Source organism: Suncus etruscus, chromosome 11 (genome assembly GCF_024139225.1).
Source record: "Suncus etruscus isolate mSunEtr1 chromosome 11, mSunEtr1.pri.cur, whole genome shotgun sequence".
NCBI lineage: Eukaryota > Metazoa > Chordata > Mammalia > Eulipotyphla > Soricidae > Suncus > Suncus etruscus.
Genome location: NC_064858.1, coordinates 48,999,667 through 49,025,247, shown reverse-complemented (window position 1 = coordinate 49,025,247; position 25,581 = coordinate 48,999,667). Strand labels below are relative to the sequence as shown.

The following is a 25,581-nucleotide window of genomic DNA, read 5'->3' as shown; positions in this document are numbered from 1 at the left end:
TCCCTCCCTTTCTCCCTTCATTCCTTCCTCCCTCCCTCCCTTCCTCCCTCCCTCCCTCCCTTCCTCCCTTCCTTCTTTCTTCTCTCCCTCCCTCTTTCCCTCCCTCATTCCTTCCTCCCTCCCTCCCTCATTCCTCCCTCCATCTCTCCCTCCTTACCTCCCTTATTTTCTTTTCTTTGTCCCCATGAAATTATAAAGTCTGACATCATAATTTTCTTCTAAAGTGGCATGTGAAAAATCCTCTAATTATGCCTTTGGTGAATGTGTATTAAGAAAGAGGAGGAGACATATGGGGGACAGGGCACAAGAAAGAAGGATTGATTTTTGTTTTCTTTCGAGTACTTGTTTTTAAATAATATTTTTAGACAATCACTATCTTTAAGCCACGTTTCATTAGGATTATCCAGGTGAGTGTCTTTTCAATCAGACCTGCTATAATATACTTGTTCATTCACCTCTACACATATGTAATCTTCACTTTCTTAGGTTTCCTCACGAAGAGCAATGAGGATTCCTGAATAGATGTTTGATTTAAATAACTCTAAAAACTCTCACTAATGAAATCTTCAAAGTTACTCCTGGCACTCTGTCAGTCTCCCACCTGTCAGCCATAGATGGCCCTTTATTTCAGTAAACTGAACTTGATGGGAAGTCTTGGGGATCCTGGACTTCTAGAGAAAGTCCAGCGAGCCCTCAATACAACAGCCAATATCACTTCAACCAGTAACTCTCCACTAGTAACTCTTCACCACCCCCCACCCCCAGTATTCCAGCAAGGGTTCTCATGTGCCCAGGGCAACCGCTTCTCAATTTGACACTGGATTTTCTAATTAAGAGGACCCTTGGCTCTTAAAGTGACGGACCTCTTTTTTGGTAATCAATCTCTAAAAATTTCCCCTGTCTTAGTATAAATGAAAAGATTTTTGTGGGTCTGTGTCCATGTGCAGATCCATACTTCTGATTAAGTTTCTGGTAAGTCATAGCTGAAGGGCTTCAGCTGTTGATGACTTCAGTTTGCACAGAGCAGTCAGAAGTGGCCAATTTCTTTGTCAATCCAAGATCTCAATTTGCTGATTCAAGGTAGTTCAGCTGGGCTGTACATAGGCAGCAACTCCTTTATTTAAGGGTGGATTGGTGCTCCAACAACAGGGAAACAGAAAAGAAAAAGAAACATTTGTTAGACAAAGCAACTAATAAAAACATTTTAAAATTCTCCAGAATTAGATTTTTCTGAATGAATGTGGTGTACAAATAGCCTGAAAATGAGAAAATTTGAAACATCAATTATTAGTTAGAACAAAATGCAGGGGGATTTTTAAAAATAACTTAACATAAACCTAATTTTATCTTTGAGTGAAATCTCTGAAAGATTAGGAATTTCTGTGTTGTTATCTTCTAGCAACTTCCTGCTGATATGGGGCATTGTGGAGTAGTCAGAGTTTCACTTCTTAATATCTATGTATAAAAGATAGGGAACAATAACAAATAGAAAAAGAAAAGAAAATAGAAGACTACTTTTGATTCCTGTAATTAAGGTTGAGAAAATCTGACAAGATGTAGTAGAACACGGGGGCCAGACAGATAGCACAGCGGTAAGGCATTAGAAGCAGAAGGATGGTGGTTCAAATCCCAGCATCCCATATGGTTCCCCGAGCCTGCCAGAAGCGATTTCTGAGCATAGAGCCAGGAGTGACCCTTGTATGCTGCTGGTGTGACCCAAAAACAAACAAACAAAAAAAGGATGTAGTAGAACACAAATTTCTTTTTTTTTTTTTTTTTTCGGGCCACACCCATTAGATGCTCAGGGGTTATTCCTGGCTAAGGACTCAGAAATTGCCCCTGGCTTGTGGGGACCATATGGGACGCTGGGGGATCTAACCGTGGTCCTTCTTTGGCTAGCCCTTGGCTAGCGCTTGCAAGGCTTACCTCTAGTGCCACCGGCCCCTAACACAAATTTCTTTATGGGACTCTCCTCAGTAGAAATATATGCATAGCCTCTTACTCTAATAAGTTTTCTGCTTCTCATTTTTTGGTTCATTTTCGCCCAAATAGGTGAACTGCCTTTTGAGCTTGTAGATCTCCCCAGAAGTGTTTTTTCAGCAACAGTACAGGGTTTTCCTTGTGGCAGATTTAGAAATTTTAGAGAAAAAATAAAGATAAGGATAGAAAATTAAGTGGAGACATTCCTCATTTTTAGTTTTTTTTTTTTTTTTTTTTTGGTTTTTGGGCCACACCCTGTGACGCTCAGGGGTTACTCCTGGCTATGCGCTCAGAAGTTGCTCCTGGCTTCTTGGGGGACCATATGGGGCACCGGGGGATCGAACCGCGGTCCGTCCTAGGTTAGCGCAGGCAAGGCAGGCACCTTACCTCCAGCGCCACCGCCCGGCCCCTCATTTTTAGTTTTTATGAGTCCTATGTGCACGATCAATTATAGCTTGTCCTTGAGGATTATGAGGTATTCCTGTAATATGCTTAATTTTCCACTCTGAGTGTACAGAAAGATTGAAAAGTTCTGCTGGCATAGCTGGCCCATTTTAATGGTGTTTGAAACTACTATAACAGAAAAGCATTGTAAAATAAAGAACAGATGACTTTAGCCCTCTCTAATGTTATAGAAATTGCCCAAATAAAACTAGAATAGGTATCAGTAACCACAATCAGATATGGCTTGTTGGGTATGAATTTAATGAGTCACATCCATTTGCCAGATATCATTTATCTTTAGACCCCGAGGATTTACTCCAGCCACATTAGATTTATAGTGCAAAGGAATACAGACAGAACAACTATGAACAATCTGTCTGGCTTGACTTAGTGGTATGTGATATGTAACATGAAATCTACAGGCATTTTTTTGAAGAGCATTATGTTCTTCCACTGGTATTGTAAATAATGGCATGGCCAAGTGATCTGATTCATTTTCTAAAGCCACAGGACCAGGGAGAGCAGAATGAAACCTTATATAGGTGTTATACACAGATTCAGATCATTTTTGAAATATGAATTGCAGCTGGTAAAGTAAACCTTGAACCACAGGATTGTGAGCATTAATTGAAGCTGTGACAATACGAGGATAAAAAACAACCACATATGTCAAATTATTCACTATGTTACATGGTCCTGATATGGGGATAGATTAAGATAGATTAAGGTGGCACATTCCACCTGTTGCACAGAGTTATAATTGGTATGCACTGTCAAAGTTAGGGAAGAGCCAACAGTTCCATTTTTTCCAGAGGAAGATCCATGGATATAAAAAAAGTAAATGGAACATTTGGAATGGGAGTGGTGCGAATGATGGGAGAGATTACAAAAGGAGTCCTTCTAAAAAAGTCTCAAATTTTCCCTGCTGGATAGTGTGAGGAAAGTTCTCTGGAAAAATTAGTCAAAGCTCTTTGAATTTGGTCACTGAGGGGTAATAATGAGTCAAATTCCCTTTTTTTTTTTTTTTTTTTTTGAAAATGTATGACAATGATATGGGGAGTTGTAGCCCAGGAAAGTTTGTGTTCTCAGTCTTCCCTTAATTCTTAGAGTGGCAATCAATTCCAATATGGTACAATAGTGCTCAATAGTACTATTGTGTATTATGTAAATAAATCCATTCCAATGGACTTGGTAATTGAATAATTGATGCTGTTGATGATTGAGGTGTAGCAAAAAGTAATATAATAATGTTATTATATTAAGTAAGATTTGATTTCTGGAGGTGGTCCATAAAGAAATCCAGTTCCCTTTTAGCCTCTGGTGTTAGTTGTCTTGGACTATCCAGCACAGAGTCATCTTCCTGAGTCAGAAGTAAATTGCTTAACTCTGATAGGAATACTAAGAGAGGAGTGGACCTGACTAATGTCTTCCAGCAGCTTTAGAAAATCATTAAGAGTTTTTAGGTCCTTCTGAAAAACTGGAAATTTTCTGAGGACGTACCATTGTATGCTCAAGAATATAACCTAAATATTCAGATGGGGGCATCATCTTAATCTTCTATATTGCAGTTTGTAATCGAGCTGCTAGCAAATCTGTCATGACATTCTTACATAGGCTTTAAAGCTATTTCTCATTTGAACATGCAATTAGAATATCGTCCATGTAGTGGATAATGTAAGCTTGAAGAAATTTTTCACAAGAAGGATATAGAGCTATATACACATAACGTGCAAGTTAGTCATTCCTTGGGGTAAAACAATCCACTGAAACCTGCGCATAGGTATCCTGTGATTCAAAGAGGGAATTGAGAATGCAAAGTATTTGTAGTCTTCTGGATGAATTGAAATGTTCTAAAAGCAGTCTTTAATGTCAATCACCACTAAATGCCAATCTGTAGGAATTGCAACAGAAGAATGAAGGCCAGGTCGGAGGGATCTCATAGATATCATTGTAGCATTTATATTTCATAAGTCAATCAACAGTTGCCACTTGCCTGTATTTTTAGGTAAAACAAAGACAAAAGAATTCTATTCAGAAAATGAGGTCTCATTATGCCCCAAATTTAATTGTTTCTCACTAAATTTATAAGATTCCTTGGTCTTTTATATGTTATTTTAAAAATAATATTTATTGTAACCAACGTGAATTACAAATCTTTCACAGTAATATTTGCAAGACACGTTAGTTTTACTATAAGAGTCATCTGAGGCATCCAAATAAGGTGGTTAGACTTCCACTGAATGGGGATTGGTGGTGAATGGCACTGTACCTCAGTGACCTCGATCAAAAAAAAAAATGAGAGTCTCTTGAATCAAGGGCTATTAAAGTGGCTGGAGGAGGAATTATGGGAGAACAATGAACTCAGTGCCAGTGGTGTGAAAGTCCAGGTTCAAGTCCCTGTGTAGGTGCCAAATGCAACAAATATAAGTTCCTCCTGTTGTTGCTTAGGAAGGACTCCAGCTAATTGTTTTGTTTGTTTGTTTTTTGTAAAGAGTTTAATAGGACAAAACAGATAGAAAGGAGAGCCAGGTCTTATATCAATGCCATTCAGAAAGTCCAGCCAGTCCTCAATACAACCGCCAATATCTCTCCAAGTAGTAACGTCCACCAATAACTCTCCACTCCCACAGTATTCCAGCAAGGGTTCTCTTAAGCCCAGGGCAACTGCTTCTCAATTTGACAAGAGTTTCTAATTGAGAGAACCCTTTGCTCTTAAAGTGACAGACCTCTTTTTCGGGATTGATCTCCAAGACCTCCTCCTTTTTTTTTTTTTTTTTTTCTTTTCCTTTTGGACACTGTGGTTTGCAATATTTGCTACTGGATATCACGCATATCACTTCAAAGAAAAGCTATTGTTTCTCCCTCCACCCTCTTTTTCTTGTCTCTGTTGATATGCTGATCTGGAGTTGTAGTGGTGCTCTTTGTAGGATTTAGTTGTGTTATTTGCACACACCTGCTGGTTTTGTGGCATGTCAGAGGTCACACACTGTTGTGACCATGTATTGATCACAATGACTGTACAGTTCAGTTTGAGGGGTTCCAAGACTGAACTCCAGCCTCAGGGGTACAGGGCAGGTGCTATACCATTCATTAGGCCTCATCCCCAGGCCCTCATTTACTATTCAACAAAACTTTTCTTTCCAGGCCATTGAAAATGATGATATTGGGTTTGGGATTCTGTCTAGGCTTCAATTTCCCATTTGTTTTACATAGTATTCTTTCTGCCTAAATATCCTATCTGTTCTTTACCCATCAGGTAAGCCTGTGGGCCTGTTTTGTTTTCAAAGGACCTATGCCTGGTGATGCTCAGGAGCCATCAGGGCCACACCCAGCACAGCTTTTAATGCTGTGGTAGGCTCTCTTTATCACCTGGTATAGTTAGTGTCCTTGGCTCCTAGTTACCAGTTTTATACTTTTTTTATATGTATGAATTATGTTTTACAGGAGTATTGGAACTTATAGTAAGATAGGCTGCTTGTGAATTTTTATGATCTTTGAAAAGTTAGACTTTGTTTGCTTCTATCAAAGAATGGGGTAATGCTGCAAATACATTGTAGATTGTTGTGGGCACTAAATATACTAAATACACTAGTGTATGTAAGGGTATCATGTTAGAATGCCACACAGTTCTTTAAATAAATTAGATTCCAGGGCCGGAGAGATAGCATGGAGGTAGGGCATTTGCCTTGCATACAGAGGGATGGTGATTCGAATCCTGGCATCCCTTATGATCCCCCAGTCTGCCAGGAGCGATTTCTGAGCATAGAGCCAAGAGTAACCCCTGATCACTGCCGGGTGTGACCCAAAACCCAAAAATTAATTAATTAATTAGGTTCCCAGATTTATTTGGTGATTGCCTTTTGCAGAAAATAAAATTTCCTCAGTGCCTCTCTTTTCTGTAAACCTGCCTTCTTTCCTGGTAATAAAAATGTCCCTCCCAGTTGTACCCAAAGCTTTTGCTGCCTGCCAGATTGTTCCAGTGCCACCTACTCACAGAGTGTGATTTTGCCTATGTTGAGAAAGACTGCTAGAGGTATTCTATAGAAACATTTGAAATACGCATTAATAAATGAATTAGACGCAATATTATACTTTAATTTTCATGGATTATTATAAACACAGGGTAGACATTTATATTTATTCATTCATTTGTTCATTTATTAAAGATTTAGTAAAGTGGTTCTTATGTGCCAGGCAGTAGTATGAGGTATTGGAAACACTTTGGTTTGTAAACACTAACTCTATATGCCATTAAGGACTTTACATCAGCATTTACTTATTGAAATGCATTCTGTAAGAGAGAGTAATGGGAAGGAGCCTATATTAGTTATGGTGGTCAGAGTAAAAAAATCACCCTTTTGGGATTGAAAGTAAATCTGGAGAATTACATATGGTATGGGAAATTATTACACCTTCGTTTTGCTTACTTTCAAAACACTATAAGCTATTGTGTTCAACAATATTATTTGCAAACTTAATCATTCTTAGCAATAATAGTAAGCAGTAATTGTTTTATACCTTATGTTTATGGAAATTTTGACAGTTCTGAGTGCTTGATATTGATGTTCTTAATATTTATTTTAAGTGATGGTTCTATTTTTAATGGCTAGTATAAATTTTGATATTTTGTGAAAACTGTAAATTGAATTCTGTGCCTATAATTAGACGTTGAAATGTGGTAAATTTTAATATATTTCAGATTGAGAATGATTTGTATTTCTCTCCATAATAGGTATTAACTCCACAAAAATTGGATTTATTAAGAGCTCAAATACAACAAGAATTAGAAACTCCAGTGCGAGAGCAATTTAGAAATCTAGATGAAGTAAGTACTTTATATAGAAGGAACTTTGTATGAATTTATTTTCATGCTATTCCTAAAGGGTCAAATGAAATCATCATTTTCCTACTGTAAGATTCCTTACAGTGGCTTGTGAGGCTTCATGAGACCAGAGTCCACTTAGCTTTTAATGTGCTGTATAATATTTATTGCACTTTTTATTTTCTCATTTGCCACCTTTCTAAAGTAAGTTGTGTGAGAGAGCCTTTACCTGTTTTGATCATTGTTATATTCCCGTTGTCTAAAATAGTTCATAGCATTCAACAGATGTTCAGTATTTGTTGACTGAAAGAATGGCTTTCATGCAACCTTAGAAAAGTAAAAACCCAACAGTTTTCCTTAGGTTGATATCAGTCTCCTGATATGAACTATTGGTTCAGTATGACTAAATGTTCAATAAAGGGAACAAGTCAAAAATGACAATAAATATTTTTGTTACTATGTTAAGGGGACAAATGAAGATGACAAATACTAAATATGCCAGGTACGTTTCATTAATTAACAATGTATAGCTAATTTCCAGGACTTGTATGTCCAGAATGAACATTGTTCTCTTCAAAATGGACCACCACAGAAGGCTAGTTAGGTTGGTACCACATTACACACTAGTGGAATACTCTTTTATAAATGGTTTACTGATGATAAGAGTTTTTGTTGTAACATCCTCCTGGTAAATTAGCACGTCAAATTGATTTAATTTTTGGATAAAAATGACAAAGGTTTAACATTTAGGTTTTAAGTGTAAATCATACATATGTAGTCAATTAAAAATGTTTAAAAATACAAATTAAGTACTTTGATGCTTAGTAATATGGATATGTCCTGAGAAATGTGATACAGTCATTTTGAAGGCTGCAGAATTTAGTTCACAAGTTTAAATGGCATAATCTAAATACACATTTGACTATAGCGTAACAACTCTTACTTGTGTTGTAAAATGTTGTTAAGCGGGCCCGGGGAGATAGCACAGCGGCGTTTGCCTTGCAAGCAGCCGATCCAGGACCAAAGGTGGTTGGTTCAAATCCCGGTGTCCCATATGGTCCCCCTTGCCTGCCAGGAGCTATTTCTGAGCAGACAGCCAGGAGTAACCCCTGAGCACCATCGGGTGTGGCCCAAAAACCAAAAAAAAAAAAAATGTTGTTAAGTAACATGGTGGCCTCTCTAATAAGATGACCTTCTCTAATAAGATCACGGAAACTTTTTTTTTAATTGTAAATTGGCTTAGAAGAAAAATAAAACTGAAGAAGTACAGTGAACTGAATATTTTGTGAGATGTGCTTTTTTTTTTTATTAACTTCACAACAGGTGTTTAAATGGTTTCATTCATCTTCCTACTTTTTTGCTTCAGAATCCCTGCCACTTTTATATAATTAGGAAACTGGATTGAAATTATCAGGACATTGAATATATTTGGCTAATTGGAAGACTTGGCACATTTTTTATATTGGTGTGTTTGTACTATTATATATAATCTTAAATTATGCACTAAATATTCTAATCTTTCCTGTATTTTGAATTGAATGGCTTTTAGGTGCATTTTATATTACATCAATTTTGCAAGTCTACATATTTTGAGAGGTGTGCTAATTTTCAACAGTACTTTTGTTATGCCCCAAAATATGACTTTTAACATGCTGTGCATTTTATTAGAGTAAGGAAATTGGTTAATATTGATGTAACTTATTGGTATCCTCTTAGGAATTTAACTAATATACAATGTTGGAGGTTTGTTTTGAGAACTCATCCAAGGTTAATTTATACACACATTAAATTAATTTTTACTTTTAGATGTCTCTCAGTAAGTATAACACAACTAAAAAGTTTATTTGCAAAAGTGATTTTTGGACTGAGTAAAATTTTCATGTATAAATCTGTGATGAATTTCAATCTTCCAGGAGGTAGAAAAATATAGAGCTGAATACAATAAGCTTCGCTATGAGCATACATTGCTTAAATCAGAATTTGAACACAAGAAAGAAGAACTTGCACGACTCTTAGAAGCACAAAAAATAAAATATGAATCAGAGGTAAGTGAGTGCTTATAATTTTAAGTCATTACTCTTTTAGTCTAGAGGCCCACTCCCCTTTTTCAGAAAACATAATAATGCTCAGAGCTCCCTTGGAAATCTTCCTTCTTTAAGCAAGCAAGCAAGCAAGCAAGTAAGCAGGCAATTTCCTCAATTGCAAGTGAGGCTACTGCTGTTCTCCTAGGTCATTCTGATGTCCCCATGGGTGGATTGCCCACTTTTGGAAGGAGTTTTAGTCAATAAAATGTAGTGGGTTTATTTTTTGTGTGTATGTGGTTTTTTGGGCCACACCGGCGGCACTTGGGTTATTCCTGGCTCTGTGCTTAGAAATTGCTCTTGGCTCAGGGGGACTATATGGGATGATGGGAATCGAACCTGCATCCATCCTGGGTCAGCCACTGTGCTACCACTTCGGTCCCAAAATGTAATATTTAGATGTTTTTGTAAACCCCAAGTTGAAGTTAATTGTATGTTTTAAGTTATCAACTGAGAAAAATGATTTTAGTTGAATTTAAAATAGATTGTTGTCTGTAGTCTTGAGAAAAAGTCAATATATAGACATATCTATATTATATATTTAATGCACTATTTTTATTCAGAAAAAAAAGAGTATTTTCTGGGTCAGAGAGAAAGAGGGAGGGAGGAGAAAGAAAGGATGGAGAGTGGAAGGGAGGGAGAGAGTTTGCCTTTTATTACATCTGATCCTGGTTCAATTTCCAGCCATGCATATGGTCCCTTGTGCACTGCCAGGAGTAATCCCTGAGCACAGAGCTGGAGGTCAACCTGAACATGAATTTGTGTGACCCAAGTCCTCTCCCAGAGTAGTAAAACTTGAAGTTTCTTGCTTTCCTTTTCTAATTGGTTATTTAGGAATATTGTAAATTAGTGGGCAGTTGTTTTCATTCTGTCTCATATCTATTGCCCAATTTTTATACACAATAGCAGTAAATCTTGATGTAAAGTTGTGTTTATACAAAGCAGCAGTAAAGCTTTAATGTAATTCCTTGACCTGGAGTCATTGTATAGAATGCTTGCGTTGTACACAGCTGACCCTAGTTTGATTGCTAGCATCCCAAATGGTTCCCCAAGCACCATGAGGAGTAATTTCTGAACTCAAGAGTAATGACTGAGCTCTATGCCCAACAACCCCCTCATCCTACTCTTACTAACTTGCAATTTTGTAGTTTATACTAGTGTAACTACACAAGTTTATGGTGTAAAATAAATGAATTTGATGTAATTAGTTATTAGATTTTTTTTGATTTATTAAGGACATAAAATACCTGAATTTCTGCACATCTACAGGAATTAAATAATTGAATTATTATTTCGAGTGTTGATTCTTTTGGAAATAGTTAAGGAAAAATTTGTGTTTTACTTAGAAGCATAAAGCAATTCTGATTTCCTAAATAATAATCTTGATTTAAAAATATGTAATAAGTTTGTCTTTATGAAAAAGTTAATTTCACAATTTTGCATTGTATTTGAACTTAATACATCTGAAGTTCTGGACTTCATGTAAACAATCTGGATAGTTAGACTTAATACTGTCTCCCTGACCTGTTTTTATTTTTTTAAGGAATCATGATACTATTTTTTCCTAGAGACTATGCTTATTTATTTATTTGGGGGGGGGGGGGGGTTGGGCCACACTCGGCGGTGCTCAGGGGTTACTCCTGGCTATTTGCTCAGAAATAGCTCCTGGCAGGCACGGGGACCATATGGGACACGGGGATTCGAACCAACCACCTTTGGTCCTGGATAGGCAGCTTGCAAGGCAAACGCTGCTGTGCTATCTCTCCAGGCCCTTTTGTTTCTTTTTCTTTCTTTTCTTTCTTTTTTTTTTTTGACTATGCTAATTTATATTCCAACTAAAATGTATCAAAGTTCCGTTTTTCTCAATATACTCTTCAACTACTGGCTTTTGTATAGGCCATTCTGAGCATTATGCAGTGGTATTTCATTGGGAATTTGATTGATCTGCCTTGCTAATAAGTGATACTGAGTATTTTTCACAAGCCTATGGGCTGTTTGTATTGGAGAAGTCTTTGTTTAGATTTTTTTTGCCTAATTTTTAATTGGATTGATTGCTTTTGTGGTGTGAGTTCTTTTTATAATTTGGATCTTCTCTTGTCAGGCATAATGTACAAATAACTTATTCCAATTTCTAAATTACCTTTTTGTTTCTGTAGTTTGTTTCACTGTATACGTTTTTCTTTTTTCTTTTTTCTTTTTCTTTTTTTTTTTTTTTTGATTTTTGGGTCACACCCAGCAGCACTCAGGGGTTACTCCTGGCCCTACACTCAAAAATCACCCCAACAGGTTCGGGGGAACATATGGGATGCCAGGATTCGAACCACCATCCTTCTGCATGCAAGGCAAACGCTCTACCTCCATGCTATCTCTCACTGTATACATTTAATTAGATTTAGTACACCAATTTTTTCTTGCTTTAGTTTCACTTGTCCATGGAGATAAATCTCCATATAATCTCTGATATTGATGTCTTAGACCAGTGATGGCTACCTTTTTGAGCCCAAGTGCCCAAACTGCCGCACAAAACAAAAGAATTTCCTCAAAGTGCCAGCTTTTTTTTTAGATTTTAGTATCTAAAAACTCTATAAATTTTATAAATTTATTAATTGCAGACCTTCCCACGTGTCAGCTGCAAGGCCTTCGTGTGGCACGCGTGCCATAGGTTCACCATTGCTGTCTTAGACTATGCCACTTCACCTTTTCTTTACATTTTTTGGTTTATCATCTAATATCTAATTTTTTATATATTTTGTGTGACTTTTTATGTATGCTATTCAGTAGTGATCTGCTCTCATTTATTTCATGTGACAGTATTTTTCTCAGTATGTATCTTGAAAAGGCTTTCCTTTCCCATTGTGTGGTCTTGGTGTCCTTTGCAAGAATGAAATGTCCCTCTATGTGTGGATTTATGTCTTGACTCTTCTTCCACTGGCCTGTTTGGTTCTTTCTGTTCCAGTACTAAACTATTTTAGTTATTACTACTTCATATTATAGATTCAAGTTAGGGAATATAATGCTTCCCCGTTTTCATTCTTTCATATTGCTTTGACTCTTCAGGGTCAATATGTAGTTTCAAATAATATTGAGTTATATATTTATGAAAAATATCACAGGTATTTTTGATAGGAAACATATTGAATTCATAATTATTTTAGGTAAGTTGCCCTTCTTAATAATGCATATTTTCTAATTCAAGCAAGATAATTATTTGTGTCCATTTTCATTTTTAACATTTTGTTTTCAGAATATAGTCTTTCACTTCATTTGTCATTTGTACTCAGACAGTATATCTATGATTTAGATATAGTTTTACGATAAATGGCATAGTTTTATAAATATTACTTTCTTTAATTGTTTGCATATTCAGATGCAACAGATCTCTTGAAATTATAAATTTTAATTTATGTCATGAATTTTATGATTATTTGCTTGTTTATTAGGTTTGCCAATGTGTCTTTAACTTCCAGGTACAGTGCTGAGTACATAATAGACTCAATAAATATTTGTTATCTAAGTGAATAAATATGTAAAAAAAATAGAAGGCATATAGTTTTGGTAGGAATCACTTGATCTGACTTAGGAGTTTTAAATATAGTTTTGTCTAAGAATTACTGCCACCTGAGAAAAAGCTAAGCACCACTTAACATATTGATCTTATATACAAACCTACCTATAACGTTCTGGTAATTTTTAAAATACTCAGTATTTTTAATAATTATTTTTATAATAGTATAATTTGAATTTTATTCAGCAACTGATTAATTTCTTTGCTAGACACCATTAAGAATTAGAGGGAAGGGCCCAGAAAGAGCATGGAGGTAGGGCATTTGCCTTGCATGCAGAAGGATGGTAGGTTGGATCCCGGTATCCCATATGGTCCTCCGAGCCTGCCAGAAGCAATTTCTTAGTGTAGAGCCAGGAGTAACCCCTGAGTGCTGCCAGGTGTGACCCAAAAACCAAAAACCAAAAAAAAAAAAAAAAGGGGGCCGGAGAGTTAGCATGGAGTAAGGCGTTTGCCTTTCATGCAGGAGGTCATCGGTTCGAATCCCGGCGTCCCATATGGTCCCCCGTGCCTGCCAGGAGCAATTTCTGAGCCTGGAGCCAGGAATAACCCCTGAGCACTGCCAGGTGTGACCCAAAAACCACACACACACACACACACACACACACACACACACACACACACACACACACACACACACACAGAATTAGAGAGAAACTGGGGCAAAGAAATAGTAAATCAGGTGACCCAAAAACCACACACACACACACACACACACACACACACACACACACACACACACACACACAAAGAATTAGAGAGAATCTATCAGGTAAGGTTCCTGCCTGGCATATGGCTATCCCAGGTTCAATTCTCAGCATCACATATGGTCCCTGGAGCAACAGCAGAAATGATTCCAAGTGATTACAGAGTGCAAAGCCAGGAGTATCTTTGAACATTGCTGGGTATGCGCCCCCCAAAAATGAGGAAAACTAGGTCAAAGTCCTTATTCTGCTGTTGGCATCAAGCTGAGTGTAAAAAGAATGTGACACCGTAGGTTTGCCCTCCTTGTGCTTTATTTCACCACTGGAGTTTTCTTTTTCATATTGTGTGTGTGTGTGTAAATATATATATATATATATTATTTTTTTTGTTGTTGTTGTTGTTGTTTTGGTTTTGGGGCCACACCCGGCAGCACTCGGGTGACTCCTGGCTGTCTGCTCAGAAATAGTTCCTGGCAGGCACGGGGGACCATATGGGACACCGGGATTCAAACCAACCACCTTTGGTCCTGGGTCGGCTGCTTGCAAGGCAAACACCGCCACTGTGCTATCTCTCCGGCCCCTATATTGTATAATTTTTAATTGTTAAGTATTGACTTAGAAAGCTTTGTGTGGCTGGAATCCAATAATTTAAAGTTACATATCTTCTTTCAAATTATTCCTAGATTGCACAAGTAGAGAAAGATAAAGAAGAGCTAAGTAACCAGCTGCTGAGTGTTGATCCTGCAAGAGAAAGCAAACGAGTAAAGCAACTTGTTCAAGAAAAACTCCACTTGTGTCAGAAATTAAAAAGTTTAGAGGAAGAAGTAGCTGAATTAAGGGCTGAGAAAGAGAATTCTGGTGCTCAGGTAGAAAGCATCCAAAGAGTTCAGGTGCGGCAGTTGGCTGAGATGCAGACTACCATCAGATCCCTGGAGGTAAGGTTTTAATTGCTTCCCAATAGACTATGCCATACTCTCTTTTCAAAGTGGTTGACAAGCCTTTGATTTTTAGAGCATAAATATGTACTCACCATTCTAATGCTGACGCATTTGTGTAATCCCCAGAGTATTGATTCATTTTTTTTAAAGAAGAAAGCATTGGTTTATAGGCAATAATTATGCTGCCACATTTACAAAAGGAATATTTATTTTTTTGGAAATCAAGTCACCAGTCTGAAATAATTTAACTCTTATAATACCACAGTAGAATTTCAGAATTCAAAATATTTAAATTTTCAAAGGCAAAAGTTCTTTCAAAGTTATCACAAACCGGGGCTGGAGAGATAGCATGGAGGTAAGGCGTTTGCCTTTCATGCAAGAGGTCATCGGTTCGAATCCCAGCGTCCCATATGGTCCCCCGTGCCTGCCAGGAGCAATTTCTGAGCATGGAGCCAGAAGTAACCCTGAGCACTGCCGGGTGTGACCCAAAAACCAAAAAAAAAAAAAAAAAAAAAAAAAAAAAAAAAGTTATCACAAACCATAAAGATATTTTTTTCCTAAATAATTCTTTTCTTATCCTAGGATTCAAGATCTTAAAATTTTGTAAGTTTTTCAAAAACAAATACAATAAAATATCTTATACACACAATATCTTATATAACTTCTTGCCAAAATAATAAAATCTAAATTGATTTCTGATGAATACAGATATGTAAAGAATTAACTTTCTGAGTTCATCAGAAAAAAAGATAAGAACTTATAGAAACAGGCTGGCACTCCTGGAGCTACTCTTATTAAATGTTTAAGCAGTGAATATTTTATTTTTTGCTGTACTGGATATCAAACTCAGGACTTCACACATTCAAGACAAGTGTCCTACTAGCGAGCTACATCATTTACCCAAAACTTTCTTTCCAGTTTTTCTTTTCCTGTTTTGGACATTGCCGGGGAAATAATCCTAAGCCTCACATGTATAAGCTATATGCTGTAATTCTTTTCAATTTTTGGCTTTTATTTTTAGACATGAAGATCTCTTTCTCTGTACTCTTTGACAAAGGGACTAGGCATTATAGACTATAACAACTGACAGTGATAGATAAGCAAAAGGAAAGATTGATTTTATTTTTATTAACTCACTATGTCTATAGTTCACAGGAAAATAGGACCAACCAACAGAGACAGAGATAGTTTACACACCATCTTACCAGGGGAAGGACAAGTGTTACCTATAGAGATACAAATGGCTTTCAGGGAAGATAAATGTATCTGTAGGCAATAGCAAGGGTGGTGGTATTTTTATGAAAATATTATATTTTTACATATTAGGTATATTATAACATGACACAATATTATTTGATTTTTGATATATTTTGATTTGAATTTTTTTATCTTGGTATCAATTTCTGTGGTAGAGTTAGTTTACTTGGCTGTAAAAAAATCTCAGTATTACAGGGAAATGATTCATGACAGTCGAATTCTTTTTTGGGTGGCTTTGCTTTTAAACAGATGAATTCAGGGAAACAAGCTTTTTTGTATGGTTGTTACTATTGAGATGCTTTTAACTATTTTTTAACCATATTTTGGACCTACACCAATGTCTAAAGATATGATTGCTACTCTGTTTGTTTGTTTGTTTGTTTGTTTTTTGGGTCACACCCGGCATTGCTCAGGGGTTACTCCTGGCTGTCTGCTCAGAAATTGCTCCTGGCAGGCACGGGGGACCATATGGGACGCCGGGATTCGAACCGATGACCTTCTACATGAAAGGCAAACGCCTTACCTCCATGCTATCTCTCCGGCCCCATGATTGCTACTCTTATTTCATAATTCTTACTGTTTGCCACTATAACAAGTATACACTTGGTTAATTTTGTATTAATTTGGAATAATCAAGATTTTTTTCTATAATAAATGTGAAATTATGAGTATCTAGTTAGTAGCTAATATCCAATATTCAAATAGAAAAATGAATTTTTTTCTTTAGCAAAATGCTAAACTGATTTTTTTTTTTTAAGAATAGAATTCTCGGGCCCGGAGAGAGAGCACAGTGGCGTTTGCCTTGCAAGCAGCCGATCCAGGACCAAAGGTGGTTGGTTCGAATCCCGGTGTCCCATATGGTCCCCCGTGCCTGCCAGGAGCTATTTCTGAGCAGACAGCCAGGAGTAACCCCTGAGCACCATCGGGTGTGGCCCAAAAACCAAAAAAAAAAAAAAGAATAGAATTTTCTTACTTTTTTGGGTAAAGCTTTTGACAATACTTGCTTTCCATTTAATTATTTACAGTGACAGAATAAATGGGATGATAGGCTGTTAAGTATAGCATATGGTCCCAATTTCTAAATTCACTGATGTCATTTAAAGTGATTGTTTTTCAAGACCAGTTGAAGGATGACAGAAAATGTCCACTTATGAACATTTTCCAAAATGCTTATATGTAAGTTTATCATTTATCAGATGAAATGAAAATAAATACCTAACAGTTTGCTTTTTCTTCGTTAACTATCTGGGCTATTATTGTGAAAAGAGAGCAGGAAAATAGGTTTTATCTGAATTTTATTGAATAATCTCTTTATCATATTTAAGATAAAGAGGAAAGATGATTGAAGAATCTTGAGCTTATTCATTAAATTTTAGGTGTGTAATTATTTGAATACACTCACTTTTTTTTTTTACCAAGTGGCCCATGGGTTACTCCTGGCTCTGCACTCAGGAATTACTTATGCAGACTCAGGGGACCATTGAGGATCCCAGGGATCAAACCCAGGTTGGCTACATGCAAGGCAAATGCCCTACTCACTGTGCTATCGATTTGGCCCAACAACTCACTTTTAAGATATTTAGTTCTGGGGCCAGAGAGATAGCATGGAGGCAAGGCATTTGCCTTGCATGCAGAAGGATGGTGGTTCGAATCCCAGCATTCCATATGGTCCCCCGAGCCTGACAGGAGTGATTTCTGAGCATAGAGCCAGGAGTAACCCCTGAGTGCTGCCGGGTGTGACATAAAAACCAAAAAAAAAAAAAAAAAAAAAAAGATATTTAGTTTCTTCATTTTAAAGAATGTTATAATCTAAACTATAAGTTTTCTTGACAATTGGTTGACTTCATTAAGATTATTTTTATAAGGACATGGTCACTTGCCTTAAAAGACAAACATGCTTTGCATGCGGCCTATCTGGACTGGTTCAATTCCTGGTGTCCCATATGGTCCTCCAAGCTTGCCAGGAGCGATTTCTGAGAACAGAGCCAGGAGTAACCCCTGTGCATCACTAGGTATGGCCCAAAAAACAATCATTAACAAATAAACTGCTTTTAATAAAAAAGACTAAATGATAGGTCTTCTTTAAGACAGGACAGAGCACTAGACACAAACTCCTACACAAAGATGACACTAAATCCATGACAATTATCTCTCTCAACATCAATGGACTAAGTGCACCAGTTGAAACACAGACTGGCAAAATGGATCAAAAAGCTGATTCCAACATTCTGCTGTCTAAAAGAAATACATCTGAATAGTCAAAACAAACGTAGACTCAAAATCAAAGGTTGGAGGACAATCTATTCAAGCAATCAACTGTTAAAAAAGCTGGAGCTGATATTCATGTCAGATGATACAAACTTTAGACTTAAAAAGTTATAAGAGACAAAGATGGACATTTTGTAATAATTGGGATATATGTGCAACAGGAAGAAATCACACTCTTAAACAAATATGCACCCAATGATTGAACAGCAAAATATTTAAAACAATTGTTGACAAATCTGAAAGCAGACATCAATAGCAATGCAATAATAGTGTGAGACCTCAGCATTGCCCTATCACCAACTGATAGGTCAACCAGGATGAAACAAGAATAAAATAGTTCTAAAAGGAGAAATAGAAGAGAATGGCCTAGTAGATATATATAGGGCTCTCCACTCCTAGAAAACTGATTACATATTCTTCTCTACTGCACATGGATCATTTTCCAGAATAGACAAATGCTGCCCCATAAAGCATACCTCCATAAAATCAAGAGGATAGAAATGGTATAAATTTCCTTCTCAGATCATAATGCATTGAAATCAGAAATGAACTACAAACAGACACAGAGGAAAAACTTTAACACCTGGAAATTAAATAACACTATTAAACAGTCAGTGAGTCAAAGATGAAATCAAAGAGGAAATAAAAAGATTACTGGAAACAAATGCGAATGAAGACACAAATTACTAGAATTTGTGAGACATGCCAAAAGTAGTACTAAGAGGAAAATATATAGCTTTATAAGCACATTAGGAGGGAATAAGGGGCCAACATAAAAAACTTAATGAAACAACTTGTAAAATTAGAAAGTGATTAATAAAATGAATAAAAAATAGGTATACAGAAGGAAATAACACAGCTTAGAGCAGAAATTGATGAAGTGGAAATCCTAAGAACAATTCAAAAGATCAATTAAAGCAAAAGTTGGCTCTTTGAAAAAAAAAAAAAAAGATTGATAAACCACTAAGAAAACTCACAAAGGGAGAGAAACTTAATAAACTGAATTAAAAATGAAAATGGGGAGAGGTACTAAAATTACTATAGAGATTCAAGAGGTAGACAGAGACTACTTTGAGAAACTATGCCATGAAATGAGAGAACCTTGAAGAAATGGATTAATTCTTGGATTTTTAAAATCTCCCACGGTTGAGCTAGGGTGACCTAAACAGGCCCATCACTATTGAGGTAATTAAAATGGTAATCAAAAGTCTTCCAAAAAACAAAAAGTCCAGGCCCAGATGGATTCATTAATGAATTCTTTCAAACCTTTCAAGAGGACTTACTACCAATACTTTTCAGACTCTTCCAGAAATTGAAGAAACAGAAACATCCCCAAATAGTTTTTATGAAATTAACATCACCCTAATACCAAAACCAGACAGAGATGCCGCAAAAAAGAAAAATACAGACCAATATCCCTGATGAAGATAGATGCAAAGATCCTCAACAAAATCCTAGCAAATAGGATCCAACGTCTCATCAAGAAGGGCATATATCATAGCCAAGTAGGTTTCATTGCAGAGATGCAAGGATGGTTTAACATCTGCAAATCAACATAATACACCACATCAACAACAAAAAAGTAAAAACCATATGATGATATCAATAGATGCAGAGGAAGCACTTGATAAGTGCTTAAAAACTCAACATGATGGGGATGGAAGGAACTTTTCTCACTATAGTCAAGGCCATTTACCACAAGCCAATAGCAAATATACTCAGTGGAAATAAACTAAAAGCCTTTCCTCTAAAATCTGGTACAAGTCAAGGCTGCCCCCTCTCACTACTCCTATTTAACACAGTACTAGAAGTACTTTCTGTAGCAATTAGGCAAGAAAAAGATATTAAGGGTATCCAAATAGGAAAGAAAGAAGTCAAGCTCTCACTGTTTGCATATGATATGCAACTATATTTAGAAAACCCTGAAGTCTCTACCAAAAGCTTTTAGAAACATTCATACAGCAAAGTAGCAGGCCACAAAATTAACATGCAAAAATCAATAATAATGGAGAATATATGGATATTAAAAAAAATCCCTTTTACATTTGAGCCACAGAAACTCATATCTTGGAATAAACTAAAGAGGTAAAGGACCTATATAACAACAACAACAAAAAAAAAAAAAAAGAAAGAAAGAAAGAAAGAAAAAAACAGACAAAAAACCAAACTAACTACAAAACACTGTTTCAAGAGATAAAAGAGGATACGAGGAAATGGAGACAGACACATACCCTGATCAGGGATTGGGAGGAATAGCATCATTAAAATGGCAATACTTCCCAAAGCATTGCATAGATTTAATGCAATTCCTCTAAGGATACCCATGACATTCTACAAAGGAGTAGATCAAAAACTCCTGAAATTCATTTGGAACAATAAACACCCAAGAATAGCTAAATCAACCCTTAAGAAAAAGATGGAAGGCATCACCTTCCCCAACTTTAAATTGTACTACAAAGCAGTAGTCATTAAAGCAGCATGATATTGGAATAATACCCTCAGACCAGTGGTATAGACTTGAGTATTCAGAAAATGGTCCCCAGACATACAATCAATCAATCTGACAAAAGAGCAAGAAATGCAAAATGGAACAAGGAAAGCCTTTTCAAAAAGTGTTATTGTAATAACTGGTCAGCAAATGTATAAAAGCGAACTCGAACCTCCATCTAATACCATGCACAATGTTCAAATCCAAATGGAGTAAAACCTTGATATCAGACCTGGAACTATAAGAACATACAGGTAAAACACTTCATGGCATTGAGCTAAAGACATTTTCAAGGAGGAAACAACATTGCCCAAACAATTGGAAGCAGAGATCAACAAATGGTACTACATTAAACTGAAAAGCTTCTGCACTTCAAAGGAAATAGTTCCTAGGATACAAAGGCCACCCACAGAATGGGAGAAACTAGACACACAATACCCATCAAATAAGGGGTTAATATCTAAGATATACAAGGTACTGACAACTTAATTAAGAAAGACATCTAACCCCATGAAAAAGTGGGGAAAAGGAATGAACAGATACTTCCTCAAAGAAGAAATACAAATGGCCAAAAGGCACATGAAAAATGCTCCACATCACTAATTATCAGGGAGATGGAAATTAAACAATGAGGTACCATCTCACATCACAGATACTTGCACACATCACAAAAATCAAGAACAATCAGTGCAGGCAGGGATGTAGGGAGAAGGGAACTCTCATTCACTCCTGGTGATAATGCCTTCTAGTTCAGCCTTTATGGAAAACAATATGGAGATTCTTCACAAAACTGGAAATTGAGCTTTCATGTGATCCAGCATTACCACTCCTAGGGATATACCCTAGGAACACAAAAAGACATAAAAATGCCTTCTGCATGCCTATATTCATTCCATCACTATTTACAATAGTTAGAATCGGGAAACAACCCAGATGTCCGGCAAGAAATGAATGGCTACAAAAACTGATACATCTATACACTGGAATACTATGTGGCTGCATAGTATGTCAGGAAAAATGAAGTCATGAAATTTTCTTATACATGGATGGACATGGAAACTATTATGCTTAGTGAAATAAGTCAGAGAGAAATAGTCTCACTCATGTGGAATTTAAGAAAAATAAAAGGCAAAATGTCAATAATACCCAGAGGTATTAGAGATGAGGTCTGGAAGGACCAACCCATGATATGAAGCTTACCACAAAGAGTGGTAAGTTTAGTGAACATTTAACATGACAATGGTAGTGAATAAGAGAAATAGATTGCCTGTCTGGAATACAGGCGAGGGGTAGAGGAGGAGGGAGTTGATGGGCATTGCTGGTGGGAATGTTGCAGTGTTGAAGGAAGTGTATTCTTTTTTTGACTGAAACCCAATTATAAGCATGCTTGTTATGATGGTGCTTAAATAAATATATCATTAAAAAATATACAAAGGACATGGTCACTGAGTACCACCAAGAGGGACCCCTAGGAATAGAGCCAGGAGTAGCCCTTAAGTACTGCTGAAGGGCCCCAGCTCCCACTCACCCATCTGTGAGGTCAAGATCTATTGCTTTCTTTGTTGATACTTCTAAAGTCTCCAGATTAATTTGATTTCACATATATACATTTTTAGAAATCTGTTTTGATTTTTAGATTTTCAACTTTTATTACTGTAAATGAGTCTATCTTCTTACTATATACCTCTCCATAAACTTGTTCGAATTCTATTAAGTATCAAATAAGCATATTTTTACTCTTTTTAATAAGAAAAGTGTATGAGGTCTATATTTTTAATTAAACTGTTAAGTTTTTTCAGAAACCTTTATATTTCCTGACAAAACATGATTTATTTTAATTCTATAACTTTGAATACTCTTGCTACTTTTTTACAGCTAGTTAATATTTAGCTTGAATGATTAAATAGTATGATTATACATACCTATTTCAAATGGTTGTTACTTTCTTTTGTGAAATTTTCGTGAAAATTTAAAAGTAATTTTGTTTTAATAAAAGGCTGAGAAGCAGTCAGCTAAACTACAGACTGAGCGCTTGGAAAAAGAGCTACAATCAAGCAATGAACAGAATACTATTTTAATCACAAAAATGCACAAAGCTGAACGAGAAATAAATACATTAGCTAGTAAAGTAAGTTAGCTTATGCTTCTATTTTTTAATATCATATAATGACAAAGTATTGTACATTTAAGTAACTTAACTTCTGTTTTGAAATATTTTATATCCTGTCATTTTGCCTTCCAGATACATGCAGAATCTAGTAGATTTTTTTACTACCTCTACTGTGACCACTAGAGCTCAAGCTTTAATTGCTTTAGAGTCAATTTTTACAGTAACTTCTTTATTGCTTCTTGACTATTTACTCAGAGCTTCCTTGTGATCTGGTCTCTGCAGTTTCTGTAGTCATATTAATCATGGTTTACTTTCCTTTCTCTTCTTATTTCTGCCTTACTGTCCTGCCTTCCTGTTTGAGCAAGTGCAATTTCTGCATTAGGATCTTTGCCTATATGCCCTGGTCTGCATTATCCACATAGCTTGTTTTTTGTTTTCTCATCTCTTGTCTTGCCTTATTAGAGAGGTCTTCCCTGCCTTTACTTTGTAAAATATTAGTTCTCTTTTTTTCTGCCTTAATTTTTTTTGTTTTGTAATTTTTTAAGTAATTCTTAACACCATGTGAGATACATATATATTGCCTGTCATGTAATGTGTATAATGTAAATGTACGTATCTTAGAATAGAGATTGTGTGTGTTTTGTTTTGTGTGTGTTGCGTTTGTGGTACTCAGGTTTAAACCCAAGGCATCATACATACATAGCAAGTGTCCTACTCACTGAGCACATCTCCAGCCTATTTATTTTGCCTCTCTCTTCTTTCCTATTTTCTTTCTCTTGATCAAGAAAGCAAAGCCATCACTTTTGTTACTGTTGTAAGCTCTCCAGATACAAGAACTGGTACACAGTAGTAGATGTTCGTTAAATAAATGAGTATCAGCATAATGAGTTTTGTTAATTTAGAAGAGTATAATAATTAAATATGTTTTATTAGTTTGTCTCAGCAACTTAGAGAATACATAACCACTCCCTAAAATACAGTTAATTAAGCAATCCAGTAAGCAGAATTAGGATAACAGTAATATTAGTATTTATGGAATACTGTAGTGAATAGGAATATAAAGTTTGGAAACAAACAGACTAGATTCACATTTGATTTCTTTTTTTTTTTATTATTTTATTTTTTCACATTTGATTTCTTCCCTTTACTAATTATATGTTTTGGGGAAGTTTGTCTTTTCTCTGAAACTTTGCATTTTTCTACATAATCTGAGAATAGTACCTACCATAAAGATTCACAGTGACAATTATAGTGATATACATCAGCTATAATGTATAATCATCTATATATTAATTAGTAGTAATTGTGAGGCATATCTAAGAACTTGGAAATAAAACTAGTTTCTGAATCTGAATTTAGTGTATTTTCTATCAAACCAGAGTTGTATAGGACTATCATAAAAAATAAAATCAAAACCAGAGTCTTAATAATACAGTGGGTATACTGCATTGCATGTGGTCAACCCATATTCTATTTCTGGCATCCCATCTGGTCCCTTGAAACCACAAGTAGTGATCCCTGAGTGTAGAGCCAGGAGTAAGCCTTGTTACCCAAAAACACCAGTGTTACCCCAAAACAATGTTATTCCCAGACCTAATGGAAGCTATTATAATCTGATTAAAATACATGAATTTATCTAAAGGAATAATGCATGCATCATACATTCCCAACATAAAGACCCAACAATATATATGCAAGAGGAAAGGAGTTTCAGTATTAGAACTTGAGAATTCTGATACTATTTAAAAGTCCTACTGCAGGCAGGAATATATGTTTCTATTTTAATTTGTGACAATGTAGAATTAATTCATCTCATTGTTCTGATTCATGATCACCAACTTCTGTTATTTGAATTTTTAAAGTTTGTCTACAGTTGGATGCACTCATCCTTTAAACTTAAGTATTCTAGTTCCTTTATTTCAAAATAAGGAAATTGCATTTTACTTTTATAGATTACTCTTTGTAAACTTTATTAGTGGGTGTCTAACCATACACGCAAAACTATATCTCTTTATCTAAAACTCTATAGCCAAAATGTTAGGGATATATTGGGGCTGGCGAGGTGGCGCTAGAGGTAAGGTGTCTACCTTGCAAGCGCTAGCCAAGGAAGAACCACAGTTCGATCCCCTGGTGTCCCATGTGGTCCCCCCAAGCCAGGGGTAATTTCTGAGCACTTAGCCAGGAGTAACCCCTGAGCATCAAACGGATGTGGCCCAAAAAACAAAAACAAAAACAAAAAAAGATATTAAAGTGACCCCTTTAGGAGATAGGTTACTCAGCATATTCTCTTTTACATTTACAAAAAGTACATCTAGTCCCAGTAAACTTTTTTGTTTGAATTTTTACTAAAACTTTATTTAAAAATTGGTTTTATAGCCAATTTCTTAATTAGACACAACTTTGATTAGATTTAGTGAAAATTAAAAATTTAATTAAAAATTTAAAAATTTAAGAGTTTAATTGTTAAAATATCTTAATTAAAATTGTACTGTTATTTACTTTCTAGACTGAAGATAATTTGGGAATTAAATAGAAAAGTTCTTGGACTTTTAAAACTAGAGTCATGTACCTTTGACTCTTCATTTATTCGTTTTCTGATTTACTTAACTTTTTTAAAATTAAAAAAAAATTTTCCCCTCCCCTGATTTACTTGACTTTTAAATGAGAATAATACCTATCTCTCACATGTTTTTTGATTAAAAACAATATGGGAAGTGGGTTGGAGTGATACTACAGCTGTAGTATGCTTGCTTTGTATGCAGCCAACTTGGGCTTGATCCCCAACATTCCTTATGGTCTCCTGAACACCATCAAGAGTGTTTCCTGATCAGAGATGCAGGGGTAATCCTTGAACATTTCTGGGTTTTTCCATAAAACTAAACTAACTAAATTAATAGTATGAGATATAATAAGTAGCAGTGCTGAAG

The 25,581-nt window shown here is 35.9% G+C and overlaps 1 protein-coding gene across 1 annotated transcript in view; it reads left to right on the top strand.

The window, feature by feature from the left end:
- CEP83 (centrosomal protein 83) overlaps positions 1-25,581 on the top strand; it is a 67,660-nt gene that overhangs the window by 5,834 nt on the left and 36,245 nt on the right. Inside the window, exons 3-6 of the mRNA XM_049782808.1 lie at positions 7,157-7,249; positions 9,160-9,291; positions 14,277-14,528; positions 22,541-22,672. Of these exons, the coding sequence (XP_049638765.1) occupies positions 7,157-7,249; positions 9,160-9,291; positions 14,277-14,528; positions 22,541-22,672 (609 nt within the window). The remainder of the gene's footprint in view (positions 1-7,156; positions 7,250-9,159; positions 9,292-14,276; positions 14,529-22,540; positions 22,673-25,581) is intronic.